Here is a 23,949-nt window from a genome sequence, read left to right on the forward strand (position 1 = left end):
ATTTTAATATAAAATGTTAAAATAAAGTAGGTAAGCCGTTAAATGTGTTCGTGAGGCAAAACTGAACCATAACCGAAATTTTTTTTTTTGAGTATATGAATAACAACACTTTGGATATAAATTGGTTACCTAGTAAGGAACAATTACCGGAAACACATTCCAACAGTGGTGAGTCCAAGGCAGGGCAGGAGCTACTTGGGAAGCACAAGTATCCTAAAAACAAGACCCTCCCATCATGAGCTTCTGGATCCGCCACTGGGCAAGGCCGTCGCCACGATATTGTGAAGGAGGCGATTCGATATGACCACTGCATAATTTTAAATGAGTATATTTTCTTTTTATTTAGATTTCAAAAGAAAATTAATGGTCACACTAAACCTTACAGAATCATATGCTTTTAGAACTTTAACGTTTATATACTCATGGAAACTTAAGTTATGATTTGGCTTGGGAAAAGAATACTAAACATTTTACAATTATATTTTTATTTAATTGTTTTTAATACTTAGTTCTTAAGTCAATTGTTTGATTATTTCGTTAAAACAAGTCATAAATACATAAAAATATTGATGTTATCAAATACAAGAAACGCACATGTCAAGTCTGTATGAAAGACTTCCTTACTGTAACACGTGTGCAAACCGGCAATACCGCTTCTGTGTACGAGGCATGTGTCATGCTATAATGGGGAGGAAAGACATTATTGTAGCCCACTAAGGATTACAATAATCCTCCCAAAATAATCTCTTCGTAACCTGTTGCTGTGTGGCTGAATTGTTGTGTATTGGCTTGTTTTCTTCTTCTTTGAGATCCTGGAAGGGAGGGATCCAGACCACCCCCACCCCCCACCCCCTCCCGGACAGACCTCCTCCCTAGCTATGCCCCTGCACCGGATTACAGTGCCCGGGGGAAGGAAGAAGGATCAAGGAGCCCTCGCAGTGTCATGTTTTGCAGAAATCCTGTGTAGATGTGATCATCGTCAAAATTTTACTTTAAAAATCTATCGTTGAAAGGTCTTTAAACTGGCATTCTGTGGTTGGGCTTACTCTGTAATCCGGCTATAGTCAAGCTTCTCTCGTCCAGATTATTCAGGTGGATTCCGGCTGTTTACCTTGTTTACCAGGTTGTGTTACTGCGCTGCCAGCATTTTTAGTTCCCTCAGAGTTAATCGTTACTGTCGGTTTTCATTTTTGTACAGTGTTTCTGGTTTTCATGTTTCACATTCCCATAAACAAGGGCACCCATATGATAGTTTGTAAGAGGGGCCGAGACTTTTTGGGATATGGAGTGTTTTTAATATTTTGGAAGACAAATGGTGGCTTGTAAATAGTCATAAAAAAGTTCCAGTTCCGACCCTGTTAAAAACTTTGACCTGTTACTAAAATACTAGGCCATGATACTCATACTCTATAAAATAGAATGACACATTATTTTAACTAAGTTACATCATTGAAACCAGTGAATATTTAGAAACACAAATGCAGGAGCAGAGTCCTTGTACTTTAATACAGAAAACAAATTTATTATGCTTGGATTAGTTCATGGATTTGACACTAATATTTATCTTAAAAACCAACTGTAAATTTCTTTTCTTCTTGCTGAACAAGCGGTGTCGAATCCTCAGCCGAAGTAACACCCAACCCAAGATTAAACACATTCATATTTCTGTCTGAAATTCATGTCAAAAATGAAGTATATATGTAAAAACTCCTATATAAAAATATTTTAGTGTTGAACGACTTCTATGTAATACCGAATTTTGTATCATTTTCTTGAAAGAAAAACACCTGACTACACTAAAAATATTTACTTTCTGTGAGAGCTTGGGGGGGGGGGGGGGGGGGGGTCACGGATCCGCCTTGTTCCAGGGCAAGGGCACTCATGCCCGTAAAAACTATATTTACTTTTGAACTGGCATTGGCCTGGTCCCTGTACGAACAAAAATATTTACTGAAATTTAATAATTGATTTAATTAGGTATTTTGATTTAGGTATTATGATACATTCCAGTTTTTTTTTATCATATTGTAAATGTTTTAGGTACATCATTTGGTAAAGCAATTCAAATTTTAATCTAAATCAAGGTTCTTGTGATGTAAATTAAATTAGTGCTGCAGGAGTGTTTGCAATGCTGCAAAATGAAAGGAAAAAAAAACATGGTCAGAGAAATCTTCAATAAGCATGTGGAATCACAGTGATGAAAGCTCAGGCTACATGTTTTTTTTTGTTTGCAGATGAACTTGAATGATATGTGACTTATGTCAGCAATTACTTTTTTCATTGAGGCTTAGTTTATCAGCAAGGTCTTTACTTGAAGACTGTCGCCACAACAACACTATCAGAGATACTAGGGCAGGAATCTTGCAGTGAAGTTTAAGAACCAGATAAAATAAAATAATAGTACTTATGTTTTCAGGTTGCACTGTTGTCTATTTGTAAATTGCGAAGCATTTGGGGCACACGGGAGCTGTATTCGCGATGAGTGGGTCTGGCATGGGGGATTCTGAGGACCAATCTCTTTGAAGCTTCATTCACTTACAAGCTCATGTGATGCGCACCACAGATAAAATATATGCACACAATATTTATTTACTTACAAGCTCATGTTGTGCTATGCACAACAGGTAAAATATATGCATATGGTTCCAGTTTCTTGGATGGATTCATTTCTGCAAAACATTTAATAACGACAGTATTTGCTGATTATTTTAAAAATTACTGTATTAGGGTCAATATTATGTGGTGAATTGCGATAAAACCGAAATAACACCAAAAAGCATGTCAAAACACCTCATAACACCGAAATGCAAGTTATGTAATGTAACTAAGTAGCATTTAACCAAAACTTAATTCAAAACATAAAAAAAGTAATCCTGTTATGTTTCAAATTCAAATAATGTTGTTATTTCCAGACAAATAAACATTGTGTCAAAAGTGCATGGATCTGAAAATTTAATTTAATTGGTTTTATTGTGCATCTCTTATTGAATTACTGTTAAACCACAAATGCTTGCTAATTTAATTTTATTGTTTGAATTTATCTGTTTTGGACCAATTTATTATAAATTATTTTATCGTAAAAATGCAAAATATAAATTTAACAAAACCCTGTTTTAAAATTGAAATTGAACTAAAAATAAAACCATAAAATCTTGTCTCTGTGTACGAGGGGACCAAAAAAAAACAACAGATTTTTGTCATAATAATTTATTTATTACCCTTTTTACAAAATTCCTTGTCACCTACAAAGTACTCTCCATTAGATGCGATGCACTTGTCAATTTTTTTTTTCCCCACTGTTTGAAGCATCTCTGGAACTCTTCAACTTTGATATCCTCTAGCGCCCTTTGCGAAGTTGTTTTTTTTACCGCCTCCACATAATCAAAACGCTTCCCTTTTAGATTTTTCTTCATTCTCTGGAAAATGAAAAAGTCGCATGGGGCTAGTTCTGGCGAATACGGAGGATGGGGAACGACAGACCACCCCTAAGAGGCCAAATAGCGGGTCACTCGTAAGGCCGTGTGTATGGGGGTGTTGTCATGATGAAGGAACCAGTCACCTGATAGCCAAAGTTGCGGGTGTTTGCACATCCTCTCGCAAAAAACGTCTTAAAACTTCCAAATATAAAAGTGCTGGTTAACAGTCTGGCCAGAGGGAACAAATTCCTGGTGCACAATTCCACGAACATAAAAAAAAAAAATGATCATTGTCTTAACATTCAATCTCACTTGTCTTGCTTTTTTTGGTCTGAGGGAGTTGAGAGTCATTCACTGTCTTGACACTTGCTTGGTTTCTGGTTTCATACCTGTAACACCAACTCTCATCACTTGTAATGATTTTGGTCAAAAAGTTTGGAACACTTTTAATCTCTTTTTTTCAAGTCCTGGCTCAAATTCAATCAAATTTTTTTTTGGTCCTGTTTGAGAAGGTGAACAAATTTAGCGACAATATGTTTCATTTTCAAATCCTTAGTCAAAATCCGCTGGCATGAGCTCCAACTCACTCCTGTCTCTGCTGAAATTTCATTGATCGTAAAACGACTGTCCTCGTTGATTTTTTGAACGTTTTCAACGTTTCAAGATGTTTAATGGCACTCAGAACGATCATGGTTTTCAACACTCATCTCACCACGTTTAAAGTGCCCAAACCACCAAAAACTTGTGTGTGGCCCATAGCATCCTCCTTGAAAAAGTCTGTTGAAACATTTGGTAAGCTTCCGTTGCCAATTTTTCAAGCAGGTAACAAAACTTCAAACAAACTCTTTGTTTGTTTAAATATTTCATAACGACTCTTTGTTTGTTTAAATATTTCATAACGACTCGAAGGTAGAACATGAGAACAGTAAGAGAAAAACAATACTACGATCAAATGTTAACCTACAAACTGACGCTGTCTGTACAGCTGTTTATTGAAGGTATCTACTAACCCAATCTAGTGGGAGAACTCTCTGCTACATCTACGAATGGCAGCGCACTCTCAGTCCAATTATTTTTGGGTCCCCCTTCTTATAGTTATATCTCATATCTTGGCAGTAGTTAGTTGGCAGCAAGTAAAAGTTAGGCGATCTGGTGCCTGGTGTTTGTAGAGCTCTGCCTATTCGTAGGATGATCAGCCTGAGATTAGAACTCAGGTCCTTTTGAATGCGAGTCCAGCGGCCCAGCGTCTTACCACTCTTAACCTTCGCCACCTCACTTCATGTCTTAGGTATTAAAGTAGGGATACTAAGAGTTAAAATGTAAAGAAAATCGTGATCATAATGACTGAAGTTGTTGAGTTATAAGCAAACTAATAGTGTAGTTAGACAGTTAATCTTTTATTCCAATGTTAAATATTTTGTCTATCTTTCAATAATAAAAACTATCTGATAAGGAATTTGGCAAAAAAGTGAAACATCCGAAACTATACTTGATAGAAAAGTTTTTATTTTCAACAGTTTTATTTCATTTTCAAATTAATGATTTGAAATAGGACCGAAAAAATTCATTTTTTAAATGGCATTGCATTTTTTGAATAATTTTTTTTCACATTTTGCTATTGGTAGGAACAGTGGCCGTTCAAGAGGGAACATCCACAGTTGGCCCTCTTTGTGTCATTGAGGGCCTAACAGCTCTTATATTGCTGTGTCAAAACAAAATGTGCTTGCTGCTGTTCTGACTTGCGTAGTGAACAAGCATTGAGCCAAGTACACACCTAGGTCTTTCTTGTATACTAGAAGGTCCACACCTTGTACACGTCGACTCGTGGTGAACTTGCGTTGTGTGAATGGATGCTGAGAATATGACTTGTATAGCTTCTTGCAAGTGTGCTGTAGGGATGGTTCTATTTTTCTTTACCTTTGGTGCACAAGTTAATTTTGATTGCGTTGAATTGTAAACTTAAAGAAATAAATACAGATATTAATTTTAAATGTGCTTATGGGTATAACCCATAAAATTTCAGAAAGTCCTGATATAGTTGATGATTAACTTTGTAGTGTTCAATATCTGTACTGTATAAAGTTGGCTAGTATTAGTCTAAATCCAATATTGTTCTATATATTGCATTACTGCATGTATGTTTTGAGATTTCACTGTTCCATTAGTATCACTATTCCATTAGTAAGAATAATGTGTGACTGGTTTTTTTTTAGTACCTTGTCATTAATCATATGATTCTCGCTTTTCATTTTTTATGAAGTGTAGCTGTACAAATCATTTTTGTAGGCTCTCAAGAAGAGATTCTCTTAAATATACTTTCGAAAACTCTCAAGTTAAGAGATGTGTTGTTAATACAATGCAATTTAGTGAAAGTGTTGGCTGTGTAATTAAGACAGTATATTCTTAGAACTATGACTTGTGAAGAAGTTTTGAAGGAGCATGTAGATCAGCGAACTACTTAACCATTAGCATCTATTGAAGATGTTTGCTGTCTAATTTTTATGCAAGTTAGGTATTGTGTTGAAAATTTCAGGATAAGTTTATGGTAGTACTACTTTAAAACAGTGCTTTGTTTGCAGTTATTCAACATCATAACTCAGTAACTTAGTAGGCTCAAGGACACAACATATAGAGATGATAAGATGATATTTTCTTATCATGCACATATCAACTCTGTGTACACCTACAATACACCAGAAATGTGCACTGTGTTATTTTTGTCACATATTCACGCTAATGTTTCCATGTTGTAACAACTAAGAACAGTGTGACAAAGTTCTGTGTTAATACCCACACAATGGCATGGGTTGTTTGTTTCCATTTGCAGACTTGCTAATTCGAATTTTAAGTTTGCCCCGTATGTAACTTAAACAGCGCCAAAGATTCACAGACAAATTTGGAAAGTTTTTCATTAGGGCGACAGTGTTCGAAGTACAGTGTGTGGGACTAAACCTGCTGTAACTGTGTCTAATACAAAACTGCCACGGAGGACGAGCCATGTAGCTTATGGTTATCTACTATGCACATATTTTAAAAGAACTGAAAACAAAAAGACTTGATAAGGATTATTTCTGTTTTAACTGCACTACAGCGTAAGTAGTTCACCAACTCAAGCCATCCATTTTTGCTTGTGTTGTTTCTTGAGCTGTAATGTTTAAACAGAAATGATCTATACAATCTAATTCCTAGTTTCATGTGTACCACTCAGTTGACTGACATGTTACTCACATTCTTGATGACTTTTACTGATAACGGGGTGTAACGTTTGTGTGCAGCTGCTGAGTTTGGATTTGATCGCTCGAGCAAGAACTGTTCCTGCTGTCGCTGCCATGGCCACGAAGGAGGATGTCATGAGGGTGTGGAAGTGCGCGGACGCTGTGTGTTTCGACGTGGACTCAACGGTGACCCAAGAAGAAGCAATCGATGAGCTGGCCAAGTTCTGTGGCAGGGGCTACGAGGTGTCTGCCATGTGAGTGCTACGAGGGTGGTTCTATAAATAAATTGTTTTGCATACTAAATAGCTAGCTCTAGCTCTAACTAATTACATTTTCATCCTATGAATAAATAATCTGTGGTCTCAAGTTGTTTTGAAAAAGTTCATTGTTATGCAGTTGTTGGGACACAAGTGTGAGAATGGCCCGAAGAAAAAGGCAATATTTCACCATGACAATGTGCCGGTGCATTCAAGCAGTGCAGCTCAGCAAAAATAGGTCGAGCTGTGATTTGAACTACTTCTGCTTCCTGGCTCTTCACCAGATCTAGTTCCCTCGGACTGCCATTTATTTCCGAACTCAAAACTTTTCTGGCAGGACCAAAATTTCGGTCAAATAAAGTGGTCATACAAGAAGTAAAATAGTATTTTGCAAGTCTCGAAAAAATTTATTTCCGAAAATTAAGTGCGAAGCTGGTGAAATGTTGGGGCAAGTGCATTGAACTTCGAGAGGACTGTGTTAAAAATAAAGTATAAGATACTCAAATTGTTTTCCTTAATATCAAACCAAGTAACTTATCAAACCACCCTTGTATGATTAGGCCCCGTTTAGTCATGGAAGGGTGCAGTTGGGGCTGGCTGTAGTAAAAGAGGGATGGATAATTCTCATTGCTTATTTGGTTTGGGTTCTACGTTATACTTTAATGCACAGTGGCTTAAGGGGACTGGACCTTCAAGGTATTTTTTATAATTTTGTGTAATCACATATAAACTGACACAAACTAGCAAAAGTCTGCATGTATTTTCTATTGCTGCCTTGGCAAAATAGTTTGTATAAATTCTTCAGGCCTATTTTGAAAAATGGAGTCTTGTTCAATAATCATATCAGTGTTTAAACTTTTGGTATCCTTAGGTGTTTAAAAAAAAGTTTCAATCAGAAGCAACACAGAAATACAGTACAGTATAGTCTCTTATCCGACCTTCGCTCTCCCGACCATCATCCTACAAAAAAAAATCTAAAACAAGATATACAAGTTGTGATAGTGAACGTAGTCTATTTTTTTTATTTATCCCAACTCACTGCAACTAATTAGTTACTCAGACTTGTTAGTTAATTTTTTCAGTTGTTTCATTCTAAAACATGATTCTTAGGTTTATTATTTTGTGTGAAATCATAAGAGAGTTTGGAGTTTAATAGGCTTTTTTTTAATACCTCCCTATTATTCAAAATTTTTACTTATCCAACATCTGCCGGCCTGCTTTTGTTGGATAAGCCAGACACTACTGTACAGCAAAAATTGAGTTTTGTGACTGTATCTACAATTCATGACATTTTTTTCCGGGGACTAGAGTGAGTCCTGAGACTCGGAGAACACCCAGAGGTGTGTGGGCAGTTTATTAGAGTGCCTGTTGCTGGCCGTGTTTGTTCCAGAACGAAAGAAGCCATGCGGGGGAACCTCAACTTCAAGCAGGCGCTCACCCGTCGCCTGGACATCATCCAGCCGTCCATGAGCCAGCTGCGTGAGTTCATACGCACCCGACCCTCCAAGCTGTCCCCAGGAATAAAGTGAGTCACGGGGCTCGCCTCAGACAACGCTCGTGCAGTTCAACTGTATGCTGTTGTCCTTGTTGTCGCTTCAGTTTATTATTGCAGATAAGATTTTATGATTTTGTATTAGGTCAATTTTGCTTTTAAAACAGAAGATTTTTTTGAAGTGAAAACTTCTTTAGCAGCGTTGAGCAATTTTTGGTAGGGGCATAACTAATGGGTTTGTGTCACCGATATACTAGTGACATGTTGCACGGACTGGCGACGCGCAGTGGCCTGTGTACATGGGTAAAATCTTGTGAGTTCGCATCACCGACATGCTGTAGTAGCAGTATGTGAAATTAAATTGACCGCGTTCAGCGATTTTCTTTTGTTTATTTATTTATGCAGTGAATGTTGATTATTTGTGGATTTAAGTTCTTTTGAAGTGAAAACTTCTGTAGTCGCGTTGAGCGATTTTTGGTAGGGTCAAAACTTACGGGTTCGCGTTAAACATGCTAGTGACGTGTTGCGCCAGACTGGCAAATTGCAGCGGCCTGTGTGCATGTATACGCACATATACACTAATACATTGTATTAGTGATGGCCCAATATCCAAAAACCCGATACCGATACCGATTCCGATATTTCCAAATTTTCTGATCCGATACCCGATACCCGATATTCCGATAATAGGCCTATCTCATTTCTAACACTGATTCTATAAAATTGTGGTTTTGGAGTATTGTTAGAGACACTAATGAAAAATGTTAAATACTAATAAAACATACTTATGTGAATGTATATTATTTTTATTAATTGTAAAATATTGTAAATTCTCATTAAATGAAAGCTAATAATGAAATTATCATAATAGCCTACAAATAAGCTCTCTAAATTCAAGGTCTTAAAAAATTAAATAATTTTTCAAGGCCAGATAAAGCAGTATTCTGTTGTAGGTATTACCTACAGTATGCAAAAAACATATTGTAACTACAAGGAAACAAATTTCAGATTTTTGTGGAGAAATGTTAGTATTTGAATGTGTTCAGGTGAAAGGCAATTCCATTTTTTGGTACAAATTCCACCTGCAGAGCTAAACAATCTTTCAGAATGAATTGAGGCAGGTGGAAAGCCAAGATATATTCTGGCTAACAATTTCAGTCTCGGAAAGGTAGAATTTGCCTTCCAGTACGCCAGTGGGCTGTCATTCAATGGTATGTTTGGTTCTGATAGATACTGTGCAACTTCATTTGATAAACTATTTTCAGTTTTTGAGGCTGTCGGTGAATCTTCAATCAACTGTGAACAAATAACTTGAAGAGCTGATTTAAATTTCTCTGTATCACTTTTCGGCGGCATTGCGCATTGTACTGACAAAACAATAATGCTTATAACCCGGACAGCTCTATACTAACAACACAGGTGGGAGTGTGAAAAATAACCTAGCGTAAAGAGGCATGCCGTCTGCCATCTATTGGACTGAGGTGAAAACAACGCCACGTTTTCACACAAAAATCTTGTAGCTGGTCCGGTATTAGTCTCTAGTGTATTTGCTTATAATGTATGAATCACGAGTCACTGCATGTACTTAGTCCAGTGTCTCAACTGTAATTTACGAAAAATATCATCCGAAAAACATCAAACTTTTGTACCCTTTGTAAAATTTCATCATGGTAAACAACATGCTAGAAAGGAAGGTCATCAATTAGCAAATTTTATGACCATTGTTTAAGTGTATCACTCCATTTATTGGTGCAAAAACAAGTTAAAAATATGTGAAAAGTAATTTCAATACAACTTTGGAACGTACTGCAGAGTTTATAAAACCACACATTTTTATTTATGTTGTTGGCAATGCACTCAATGTGGCCAACATAATACCTGTGCTGCAACTTGCCCTACTTAAACACGTTTCATATTTTAGCTTTTGCAAAACTTACGTAACGTCTTTGTATAGAACAGCAGTTGGCAACCATGAAACGACACGGAAAGAAAATGCCTGTTGTATCAAGGAGCAACTTTATTCTTCTTCATGTGTACTTATAGCTACACAACTTATTAAATTAAATATTGTAATTATTTTTGTTTATGTTTTCAATTTATGTACACTTAGTGAACTTCGAAAATTGATCAAGCGAAAACACTTTGTGAATATCTGAAACAAATAAATATGCACCAATGACTGGGATTTGTGTACACATGGAAGAATTGTACTGTTCAGATGCATTGCATATCAGAAAGAAGAAATAGGCTTGAAATTGTTTCATTGGAATATATGCTTGGAATTACTAGGTAATACGGTGACGTGAAGAAAGATAAATTACGCCCGCGGAAAATAAGCTTGGAATTACGGTTAAGGTTATGTCAGAAGTATTATTGGCGAGAGCAAACATTGGTTATCAAAATATCGCAAGTATTTACCGATGTCCGATATTGAAAAATGTGCCGATATTACCGATCTCCGATATTGAATATCGGGCCATCACTACATTGTATATACTCGACTGTATCATGTGCGTGTTGGACTCTTTTTTGGATGAGTAAAATCTTGTGAGTTCGCATCACAGACATGCTGTAGTAGCAGTAAGTGAAGTTAATTTGAACACGTGAATACATGACCTAGGTCTGACATAACTGGTAAGTCATAGCTAGGAAATGAATTTTTACTTAAAAAGGATAAATTATATCATGCTGACATCATACTGATATAATACCAAAATCATTTTCTTACATACATTTGACGTAGAAATGATGTCATATTACACATTTAAAAACAAATTTTTAAGTTTTCACTTCTGTTGACAGTCCCCATGACTGGCTATTTTTTTTTTTTATTTTTTTTTTATATTTTAATGATTTCTGTTTTTGTTTTTTCCCCCCATAAATATAGCACATTATTCAACAAATATGACACTTAAATGTTTCAAGATATTATTTCACCAAAATGAGTCATTTTGGCTAATACATAATGCACTTTTTACTATATAATGATTTTAATAAACATGTCTAAATACTCGGAACAATAAAAATAAATATGCAAGTATTTGTGTGCTTGAAAAATGTACCAGTGTTGTAATGTAAAAAAGAGTTATTAATAACGGTTACAAGCTTAAAAAAGTTAAAAAAAAAAAAAAAATCCATATTACTATTAAGTAAATAAATTTTGGTACAAACTTCATGCCTAATAAATTACATTTATTGAACTTTATCTATTAAAAGATTATACATTTGTAAGTTTTGATTTAAAATGCTGATTAATTTAATGATTTTAAATGCTTTTTGTTGTTATATGATGTTTTGACTTTAATTTCTCTATACTATGGTGTTTTGACATGCTTTTCTGTGTTATTTAGCTTTTATCGCAATTCTCCATATAATCTCATATTTATGCATTATATATCAGGATGTCTCCATTCTGGAAAGTCAGGGAAGTTGAAATTGTCAGGGAAAGTATGATAATTTACTTAATATCCTGAAAAAGTCATGAAAATTTCCCAGTGGTAAAGTAATTTTAAGGTAAAATTTCATACTCCAGTCGGCCATCACCTAGACTTTAAAATAATTTTTATATATGGTGTGTTTTCGCATAGCCATACACACTACAAAATGGCATATGCAAGGTTCTGTTTGAATTGTTCTTCTTGTTACATTGTTCTAGGTCAGCTATGGGAGTGTTGAAGGCTGTATATTCATTATTTCTTTCAGAAAAATGCAAAATATTAAAATAATTTAACAAAATAGTCAGGAAAATTTTAAATTTTGGTCATGAAAGGTGAGGGAAATTTTATTGCAGATTTCTGAGTACAGCTTGTATATACACTCAGCGCTCTTTAATCCAGTATTCTTTGGTTTGGCACATTCTGTAGTGTGGCACCAATCAAGCAAAGCTATAACTTTTTTACAGTAAATCATGGATTTGTGTATAATCCATTGTGATTTGAAGAGAGCGCTGAATTACGGACACTACATGATATCAGAGACTTTTTTAAAAACAAATGCTCGTGTTTTTTTTTTATATACATCAGCTTATTACTTGTTTCATATAACATTGAACTGTATTTTAAATTATCTTTGGTATTAGTATTAAAACTATTTGAACGTTTTATAATCCGCAAATGACTAATCTGGGACAGCCATGGTCTGAACTTGCCAGATTGAGGGCCCTGCCTACCTGGGTATACATTCAGTGTGCAGAGTTTCAGAAGAAACCACACAATTTAAGACCTGCTCAAGATATTCTAGTGTTATCTTTTTATGAAAAGCATTTATGAATGAATAGTTATGTTTATGTATTTAGTTTTTAAACTGCATTTTTAGGAGAGTGAAAAGGACTGAAATGTGTGTTTTCAGCATTATTTTTAGGCATGCAATCCCTGGTACAGATTCTTGAAAGCACTCAAGTGACTTGATGTAATCCTATCTTCATTTCTTTGTCATGTAATGTTATGGTTACTGCTGAAATTTTGTAGTTGTCTATGCATGACAAGAACACTGTGTGCCAGTTCAGAGCCTTGTGCGTAGAGGCGATAACATTCTAGAAACATCAGGGAGCATCACACATATCATCCCGTCTCAATAATACAGATACATCCCCTGACTAGGCAGGCCCCTTTAAAAAGCCTTTACTGTACTTACAAAAAAAAAACAGTTTTGGTTCTTATAGGGAAACAAGTACATATTACTTTATACTGAAATCTGAATAAATATTAAACATCTTCTAGGCATCTAAAATTTCTATTGTGCTTTAAAGTGAAAATTCCTACTATGTGTAAGACTTGAGTTAGCTCGAAAGGTCGTATCGATCTGCAAAGGCGGAAAAGTGCTTTGTGAAAGTGTGTTAGTCAATTTTGTAGTTCTCTATGGTAATCCAGGTCATTTCACACTTTTAAGTGCGTAGGTTTTGTTAATTTCTGTAAACATCAGCTCATTTAGCAACAAATTAACCTTTTCAGAAACTTATAATATTGTCTTTTGGTTTACATAGGTTTTTTAAAATTCATATTAATAGATTAAATTTACGCGGTTAATCCATGAGTTAATTCATCTGTAAAAAACTAAACATTGACCATGTAGTTGGTGGTGGGTGAGAGAGAGGGTTATCAACTTGTCAGGCACGGAGTGAATGTACACTGGCTTGCCCACATGTGTAGTTGAAACCAGGAGCGTACACAAAATTTTATTTTTGGAATGGGGAGGGAAGGTCATACCACTTTACCCACTGTTTGCTACCAAATTCTTTCCATTTGTTGGTGGTAATGAAATATATTTTTTACATTTGTGAGGTAAGGTGGAAAAGAGAAATTATCCCCTCCCATCTCACCACCTGTGTACACCCCTGGTTGGGACACCCGAACACTTCGACTCGCTGTACTAAAAGTTCCATCTCACGCGACCTCTTCCCTGCAGGTCACTGGTGGACGTACTGCACAGGAAGTGCATCCCTGTCTACCTGGTGTCTGGCGGCATCCGGGGGATAATCACTCCTGTGGCCCTCGAACTGGGAGTTCCCCTGCAGAACGTGTTCGCGAACAGGCTCAAGTTCTTCCTCAACGGTCAGTCATTGTTCCTGTACGTTATCGCTGAGCGATGTCACTTTCTTTCAGAGTTTTTAAGGTTTTGTAAGTGTGTTTTTACCAAACTCAAAATGAATGACATTATTAATTATTTTATGATAGTTACAACATATAAAGATATGTTGTAGTTATCTTTATCATCCTTAACCAGAAATAAATTATTATACAGATAATGAGATCATAATATTTACACATAAATGATAAAAAAAATTTATGATTATGTTTTAGTTTACATGTTTTTTTGAATGTTGGACTTATGGGACTTCTCAGCTTATGACATATACTCATATTTTATGTATAAAACAAGAAACGATGCTATTGGAATTACATAACTTTATTAGCAGTGGGATAGAATATTTATGATTGATTGGTTTCAATATCTTTCTGTGCTGACATAAATTGTAATCTTAATTGTACTATTTGTCACTTTATTACGTATTGGTATTAGATACTGTTATTATGTTTTTAAAAATCTCTCTCTCTCTCTCTCTCTCTCTATATATATATATATATATATATATATATATATATATATATATATATATATATATATATATATATTGATAGCCCATGTTTCCCCTAAGGTAAACTACCTGTATGTGGGACCAGATATTGACTGTTTTAATTTACGTAACAGTCCCACTACGGATGTGTCCTGTTTGCTCATTGTACGGATGCGTGGCCTCTATCTTCATGCTCATTGTACGCATGCGTGGCATCTCTCTTCCACTCTATTGGAACAACCATCGATTTGACGTTTCAATCATATTTTCGTCGTTTGAATTATTAATATTATGTAATTTAACGATCGTCCACCGATTTTCATCACAATCGGTACGGTTATTTAAAAGTAATGTTGAATATTCAAATACGTTTTGAACCAACAATGGTGTTTTACAGTTACACATAATAATTCAAATTACACCTGGAACCTTTTGCACAATGTTTTAAAAAAATATTGTAACACATTATACATAAGTTAGGTGTATTTGGGATGCGTATTTGTTATAAAATCGTGTTATAAAAACGAAATAATATTATTCCCCTCCCGTGAACAAAATTGTTATAAATATGTATATAACATCTGAAATTGTTATTATAATTATGACCTCGTGGCTGTGCGGTCAGCGTAGCTAACTTCCATTCCAAAGTTTGTCGATTCGAATACCGACAGTTGCGAATATTTTTTTACTTGTAAAAATAAATACAGTGCACGCAACATTTAAAAAGTAATAAATATATTTGAATTAATGAGTGCAAATAAAAGTAAGTTTATTAATTAAATTGTACATTTAATTTCACTCCTTTGTATCCATACAAAATAGTGATAATTCAATAAAAATGATTCAATTTTATTCATAAAAGTATGCAGAGGTTTATTTTATTATACGAAAGATAGAAAAATTAAAAAAAAAATTTCTTCCTCGAAGAATATAATATTTTTAATGCCTAAATGGTTTGGTTGCAAAAACCTATTACGGCTCAGTCTCAGGCCGAATATATTTCCTTTTCTTCTGGATCAATCATTTCATCAATGTTTTGTTATGACATCACGTTAAACTATCGTCCGTAAACCGACTTTACAGACAACCATTTTTTTTATTTTTCCATTATATTTAGAAAAAACATTCACTAGATACTACATAATTTTTTTTTAAGATAGAACCTAGTCATTAATTTTTTTTAGATAAAATTTTAAAGATTTATTAATAAATTATGTTTTAGTAGAAAAGGGAACCACACATAACTTAAAAACACACAACTTACAGTCATAACTTAGAAAGCTCCAAAAAATTCACGTAACCTAGAACTGTCATAAGTTAGAACGATCATAACTTAGAAACACGTAACTTAGAAACACACAACGCAGAATCACACAACTTAGAAATGCCGTAATGTAGAAAGTCATAACTTAGAACTATCACAACTTAGAAACACACAACTTAGAACTGTCATAACTTAGAAACAAGCAATGATTAATCACAACTTAGAACTATCATAACTTAGAAACACGCAATGCAGAATCACACAACTTAGAAACGTCGTAATGTAGAAAGTTATAACTTAGAAACACGTAACTAAGAAACACACAATCCGAACCACATAACATAGAACTATCATAACTGAGAACAGGTATAACTTAGAAGATTCTATCTTGTGTGTTTCTAAGTTGTGACAGCACCCCAGTAGAAAATATAAGGCTATTCAGGTGAGTTTGGTTGCATTTTGTGTTTTACTTAGACTTCCAGTGTTAGGTGGGGTGTTAACTTTCATCTTGGTGTTATCTAAGTTTTACCACTATTTGCCATATTAATTAGCCTCTATACCAAAGCAATTATAGCTACCGAAGACCCCCAGAATTCTATGGTCTTTGAGTGATACCCCTTATTTGGTTGAAGATTGGCCTGGACTTAAATCATGTCTTTTACAGCAACCTGCAGACCAGAGTCCAAGGGGTGAGGTGGTGATGCTTGCCTGCAGGAGACTACGCCGGCTTCGACGAGACGGAGCCGACCTGCAACAGCGGCGGGAAGGCAGAGGTGATCCGGCGCCTGAAGGAGAAGCATGGCTACTCCAACTTGGTGCTTGTGGGTGATGGGGCCACCGACGCAGAGGCCTGCCCGCCGGCGGATGCATTCATAGGCGAGTCCCTTCAACCAAGTGTCTGCAGGTCTTCCTTGAGGCCTTAGTGAGAGGCTACACAATTTATATTCTAAAAATGCTGGTCGATATTAGTCTAGTTCTTATTGACCTTCTGCTATTGGTTTTTGTTATGTATTGAGACTGTTAGCTTTAAGTAGGGTATTTATGTATTCACAAGTTGGTAGCTAGGGAACTTCAAGGTAGTGTGCATATGTGTTAACACTGCGATCAACCTTCGTGTACGTTTTGGGCGAGAACAGACAATGGATCTGTTGGGATGGTGATGGTTACCACGATAAATTGGTATAAGAATAGTCATGAGCATGGTTATGGACAGTACGAAACAGTTTTATTTATGGATGGGTCAATCAAATCCTTAAATACCATAAAATCCATGGTATTTTAGGATTCGTTATTTGAGGAAAAAGATTTGAAGAAGAATATGTATTAGAGAAAGTAAATAAAAAAATTAAACACCGGTCTGAAGTTTACTAAGTCAATTTTTTTTCTTCATACCTGTTATGTTACCATTCCCCAAGATATATTTAATGTTTCAACATCATAATAATGTTTTACATTTCTTGTACATTATTTTATTTTGAACCCTTTGACACCTAGATTTGGATTCGAATTACTGTTTGGGATTTGGATTTGAGAAAATTGTGGTTTGACCCACCATTAGTTATATTAAATAAACATGATCAAGGAAACTGTTATTTTTTTTCAGAAAGGAACTTAACTGTACTTACAAGTACTTAGTAAGTACTAGAAGAGACTTAATTTTAATGCCCATATCTTTGTAAATAGGCAATTATTCTCGCAAATACATATAATTAATATAGCTACATGAGCACAGTTTCTCACCATTATAGCAAAATCATGCATTCCTAACATAATATATTTAACTACTAATTGAAGTACTTAGTGTTGCCTGGGTTTTATGCAGAAGGAAGAGATTTCATTTAGGGAGAAGAGAGCAATTTTTTTTTTAAATATGTATTGGGTAGACAGTAAGTAACCTTCCTCTTGCTTTGGTTAAGGTTGCAAAATCTCATCAAGCTGGGATCATCAAGCTGTATAAACGTAAACCAACAGATGCAATTTTCAGCCATGTGATATTGATTTATCTTTAACATTAACTAGCAAGAAACAAGTGGTTTCCTTGCAAAATAGACACACAAAATTGTTTATTGATTATTGAATGCATAATGTGCAGGTATGTTTGTTTTTATTAAAAGTAACTTAAGTTTTGAGGGTATTGAGCTGAAAATATTATGAAGTATTGAGTATCCAAATTATGGTGTTGTCTAAAATCCATGACAAAAATTTCCATGACTTATTGTTATTGAAAATGAAAGAATAAGTCCATCTGGGACTACTCATCCCAGGTCATCAGAAAATCCAGGACATGCCTGGTGCTAAAAAGACCCTCTTTAAACTAAACAAGCATCTTACCGTGTATCCAAGCTTACTATAACACTTTAGGAAAAACAGTGGAAAAATCTCACTGCCTGTATCTGTGTTTAATCTAATTTAACATGAGTACTCCTAGGAGACCATGGTGGTTCAGTAGTCAGATTACATAAATGCTTTCTTCAAGGTGTCCTGCCGGGCAAGCATGACGCGTCATCGGTATGACTTTTCGCTACTAAAAGCGAGCATGGATCTTTTTTTGCCTTCTGGAAGACTCCTTAGCTATGACATGCCCGTCATACGTAAGGCGCAATGGCTTGTCAGTTGTAGACCCGTCATAGCCGTCATAACCCCGTCATACAGCTGACTACGTGTGTAACTTTCATTTAATACTGGGAAATAATTCTTTCAAATGAGTTAAATAATATATTTTCGTGAAATTTAAGGTTTTGCCTTAATTCTATTTACTCAGAAATTAAGTATGTGAGTTATACGATGTATCTAAAAAAAGGTTATGTTTTTCTCTGAACAAACTTCGAAACAACTTGTTTCCGATAATAATCACGCCGCATAAATAAATAGTTTCTATGTTTCGTGTGAATAAGACACATTGATTCTTTTTTCTCGATATTTTTAACTGCACAATACTCAGTTTACCAAAATATATCATACTAAGAAAACTGCCAATCTGCCTACTTTTGCCATATAACTTAATAATAAAATAAAGGTCAGGACAAAATAACGTAATATTTCAACTAGATAGAAGATAACATCACATTAGTTAGTTATTCTGTATAAAAGTTAAGCGTAAAACGCCTATAAGCGTGTGGCTTATTAAACTTCTAGAAACAACTAATTTCCCCTTCAGCTTCCATACGTGTAATAAAAAAAAATCACTTGTAAAAATAAAATACACGCATTGGTAAGGTTGAAAATACACAAGAATGCCGCTGATAAATACATAGTAGTCTGATGGTTAGAATTCACCTGGAACAACACCACGGCCAATGTGCGCAGAACCCGATCGCAGATGAAGGTCACTTGGGCGGAGCTTGTGAAAGGGGTGGGAGCGACACGACGAATAAGGGATTAAGAAGGGAAAAATTGTAGGGGAGGGGGAAGCCTAAGATGTACATCAAGTTCTGTCCCTGCCCGAACACGCCCGAATATTCACCTTCGGCCAACCTCGGGTTTATTTATTTATATATACGTATTTATATTTCTCTGTTTATTTTAATGTAGCTATACTAACCTAACTAACTGTCCATAGTGTTCTAAAGTGTTTTAATGTAGCTAACCTAACTGACCACTTTTAATATTTGAATTCATTTTTCTTGCGCAAAAAAAAACAAATCCCGAGGTTGGCCGAAGGTGAATATTTGGGCGTTTTCGGACAGGGACAGAGCTTGATGTACATCTTAGGCTTCTCATCAAAGTACGCTCAGTGCGCAGTGCGTGCTCCTTGAAAAGATTGAAGACTCAGATTATGAAAGGCGTGGAAAGAGAACACCGATACCTTTTTTAGACTACGAAGAATGAAAAATGAGAAAACTGATACCTTTTTACGACTACGAAGAATGTAGAATGAGAAAACTGATACCTTTTTACGAAGAACGTGGAAAGAGAAAACTGATACCTTTTTACACTGGTGATGACGGCACGGAGGATGTGTAACCTGTAACGAGAATGCTGATACCTTGTTGCTTCCTGGGACCGCTACTGCTGTAGCTGATACAGTAGTATCAGCTACTTGTAACCAGTACATTACTGTTTCAGGAACTGGTTGGAACAGATACCAAAAATTGTTGTAACAACCCACCTCTAGTGTGAATAAAACTTACAGTGCACTAGAAAATATGCTATAATAAACAAGTCTAATGATAATGTAATTAAATATAACAGTAGTAGTATTTTTTGAACAGTCTTTAAGGGACGTATAGCACACCGAGTTGATTTGGTGCCTTCAAATCGGCAAATTAACTTAAACGGTGACGAAAATTACCAAATAATGATTAAATCAGGTCTAGTATTGTAATGTTTCACGTCGAGTCACAAAAGTGTTTTTAAATTTTTTTTTTCATCATAAGTAATAAAAACTGACCATTGAAAACAAAATTAATAATAACGGGCAACACGTTTCACAAGATCGCTAAATAATATTTTCATATTAAAAATTACAAACTTTCACAGTTTCTAATGCACTCCTTAACCTTCTTATATACTATTTAATAATCATAAAAGACTTTGCTATGTAAAATAATTTTATTATATTTTGAGACTGAGACGTGACGGGTGTTTTACTGGGCCAAAAATAGTCTGTAAAACTTATATTTACAGAAAACCAACAGGCGTACAATGAAAAATGATATAAATATTGAATATAGTTGTGGAAAATATATAATTCGATAGACACATCATGCCTAAGTTTTATGAATGTCCACAAACTTGTTTTTGTGTAGGTAGTTTTCTATTGGCTGTAAATTGCTAGCAGATACACCAACTGCCAAATAAAACACCTCCTTTCTGTAAATTCACTGCCAACCTCTGCATATAATCGATTGCCAAGCCTTCGTAGGTAAGGCGCCATAGCGATGATGGGAGAGATATGACGATGGGATCCGTGCTCGCATTTTCAAGCGGCCGTCACAACTCAGCCGTCATACCGGCGACGCATCGTCGCTATGACGGTAGCAACCGAAAGAACCATGCTCGACCCACTGGGTTAGATTCTTGGAGTCAAACTCACTTTCAGCAAGTGGGAGATGCAGCTGACATTAATTTATTTTATTTTATATAAAAAAAATGGGTGCGTGTACTTATGTACACGTGTGAGAAGTTATACTTCTTTGGCATCATTAAAAAATAGTTTTTAATTGCATGCAAATAATTAATTACAATAAAATAATAAAAGGGCTGGAAAAAGATAGTCAACACAGTCAATAAAGTTCAGTTTAAATTTGAAAAATTAAATAAATAAAATTTAGAGAATAATAAATATATATTACACAATTTGTACTAAATATTATAAGATTCTTAATGTTAAATATTTATTATTGATTATTTAATATTTTAAGAGAAAATAAATAAATTTAATAATAAATTCAAAAATTTAATTTAAGTTTAATTATTTTTTAAATATTTATTATTTTCTTCATTTAATATTCACTTTTAATTTTTATCAAAAAGTTTTCATGTATTCATAAATATTTATTATTTATTCAATTTAATAATAAAAATTAAAAATTAATATTTTAATTTGATGTTTGATTTTAATTTTTATCACAAATTTTTAATTACATATTTTATTAAATTTATTTCTTTATTTTGTAAATATTAAATAACCAATTATAAATATTTAACATTAATAATTTAATAATATTTAGTGTTAATTATATTAAATAATAATATTTTAATTTATATCAATAAATAATACATATGGATAGTTAACCTCAATTATATTGGAGCACTTGAAAAAGTATAAAGGCACAATTTTTTTACTAATATTTACGAATAGTAAATAATATTAATCAAAATATTCAATTTAAATCACAACTGAATATAATTTATTAGCACAGATATGATTCACACTTATATGAAACTAAAACACGTGTTGTGAATGTAGAAACTAGAAACATGAGGATAAATATTATAAATATGAAAACAGTGATCAGAAGTGACGAGCGTGCCAACATGCGCGACTAATAGAGGTTCTATTTCTATTTGTTGGTAGCTTTTTTTCGAGACTTATTGAGCGGTTTAGCGGGCAGCTTCAACCTGTTAATTTTGTGTTACAGTGATGCACGCGCATCTTAAAATTAAACTCTCATCTTTTTTTCATAACGCGCCTAAAGTATAACTTCAAAAAAAGAAAACAATAGTTCTATGGTGTTTTTATTTTTCAATTAAAACTACACTAAATTTATTTTTATATTATAAAGGTTTTTTTTGACTTATGGTAATGGACAATGATTTTAGTTTCATATAAATTTTTTCTTGCAATGAAAAAAAAAAGAAACTGCCTATTAATCATGATTTAATTAATCATCTTCACAGATGGCTTCTATGTAAATAAACATTCTGTTGTTTTAAAAACATTAAAATGTTTTAGTCTTCCTATACATATATAATAGTGACTAGCTGCCCGACCCGGCTTCGCACGGCTATACTAATGGAAAAAAATTAAGGCACATCTCCCATTTACAGTAATGGTAAATAAAAAAAATTCAGTGAAAATTTATTACAATGCTGTATAATGTACCAGAGAGAAAATGAATAGCACCGATGGTTTCCCGACTTGTGCACACAACGTACAACTGATGTACCCGTACTTCGCTACAGCAGTCTACAGGCAGATCACTCTTGCGCCGCTCATTATATATGCCCCTCCTTGTGGGTACGCCACTGCCGCGTGATGCCCGTTGCCATGGAGACGCAGAAGGCATGAACAATGCAAAATCTTGTTGCCTGGTTTTAACCACCCATGGGATCTAATTTTTGGAAAATGTCATCCTGCGTAACATAAGGAACATTACTGTGAAGTTTCAAGTCTGTAAAATATATATACTTGAAAAAAAGGGCAATTTTTTATATTTAAAGTACCCGCAAAATTTCAATGGTGATGAGGACTGCACTAGCAATGAAATAGTCGTTAACTTCTAGCGCCTGCGGCATCGTCAACACACACATAGTTCGTGTACTGCATGTTATATCTAACCCCCTCCAACGCATTTGATTCTAAATTGGACTTTTAGTAAGGATCCCTAATGTTATTGATAATATAATATAGCCTATAGCCTTCCTCGATAAATTTACTATCCAACACTGAAAGAATTTTTCAAATCGGACCAGTGGTTCCTTAGATTAGCGCGTTTGTTCCGTGACAACGGGAACGAAAACTTCCAACAAACTTATTCGATAAAATTGAAGCAGCGCCTAGCACCGACATGTGCTTAGGCGGCCATCTTGAGTAGACTGTCTTTTGTTTTTTCCGGTGTCTGGAGCACAGCTTGCTATGAGAAATTCTTCCGCAACGCAGCACACACAGCAAGAAAAATAGCCCAAATATACTTAGATATGTCCAAGCTCAAACAACAACAAATGTCAAGATATACACAATATAAAGTTACCGAACATCCCGCCCACCTTGAAAGAACAATTTCAACAGTCTTGGGGTAAGGGGCACAGCTTTGTTATAGGTCGGGTAATCAGTCCTTGGAGCGTACGAAGTTGGGCTACACGGACCACTCCATCAGATCCTGGAAAGGTTTTCACAACTCGTCCAAGTCTCCAGCGACGTGGAGGCAAGTTGGGATCTTGAACCAGAACAAGTGTGTCTGGTTGCACATTTACTCCAACTTGAGTCCACTTTCCCCGCACCTGCAGCTGATGCAAATAATCCCTATGCCATCGCTGCCAGAAACATTGGTGGGCTTGCTGCAACAGACTCCATCTTGACAGGCGATTCATAGGCACCGAGGTCACATCCTCCTCGGGTAAGATTTGGGAAGGGCCCAACGTGAGGAAGTGACTTGGTGTCAGTGCTGTCAGATCACTTGGGTCATTTGACAGTGGTGTCAGTGGCCGTGAATTCAATATTGCCTCGATTTGGGTGAGGACTGTATAGAACTCCTCATGTCAGTAATTGGCTGCCAATCACCTTACTCAAATGAGCCTTGACGGACTTCACTCCGGCCTCCCATAGGCCTCCAAAATGAGGTGCCCCAGGTGGATTGAAATGCCAGGTGATTCCATGGTTGCCCAAGTCATGAATGATGGCAGCGTTGGTGGTCTTATCCTCAAGGAATGATTGCAAAGCTTTCAACTGATTGTTGGCACCAACAAAGTTGGTTCCACAGTCACTGAAGATGTCTGAGCAAGAGCCACGTCTGGCCACAAATCTACGAAATGCAGCTAGAAAAGCATCTGTAGATAAATCAGACACCA

The 23,949-nt window shown here is 35.2% G+C and overlaps 1 protein-coding gene across 2 annotated transcripts in view; it reads left to right on the plus strand.

The window, feature by feature from the left end:
* Nucleotides 1-23,949, plus strand: part of LOC134530892 (phosphoserine phosphatase) — an 85,210-nt gene that overhangs the window by 54,372 nt on the left and 6,889 nt on the right. For both annotated transcript variants that reach the window (XM_063366171.1, XM_063366170.1), the window contains exons 2-5: nt 6,692-6,885; nt 8,279-8,413; nt 13,784-13,929; nt 16,432-16,593. In XM_063366171.1, the coding sequence (XP_063222241.1) occupies nt 6,746-6,885; nt 8,279-8,413; nt 13,784-13,929; nt 16,432-16,593 (583 nt within the window). In that variant the 5' untranslated portion in view covers nt 6,692-6,745. The remainder of the gene's footprint in view (nt 1-6,691; nt 6,886-8,278; nt 8,414-13,783; nt 13,930-16,431; nt 16,594-23,949) is intronic.

This window comes from Bacillus rossius, chromosome 3 (assembly GCF_032445375.1).
Source record: "Bacillus rossius redtenbacheri isolate Brsri chromosome 3, Brsri_v3, whole genome shotgun sequence".
Lineage (NCBI taxonomy): Eukaryota > Metazoa > Arthropoda > Insecta > Phasmatodea > Bacillidae > Bacillus > Bacillus rossius.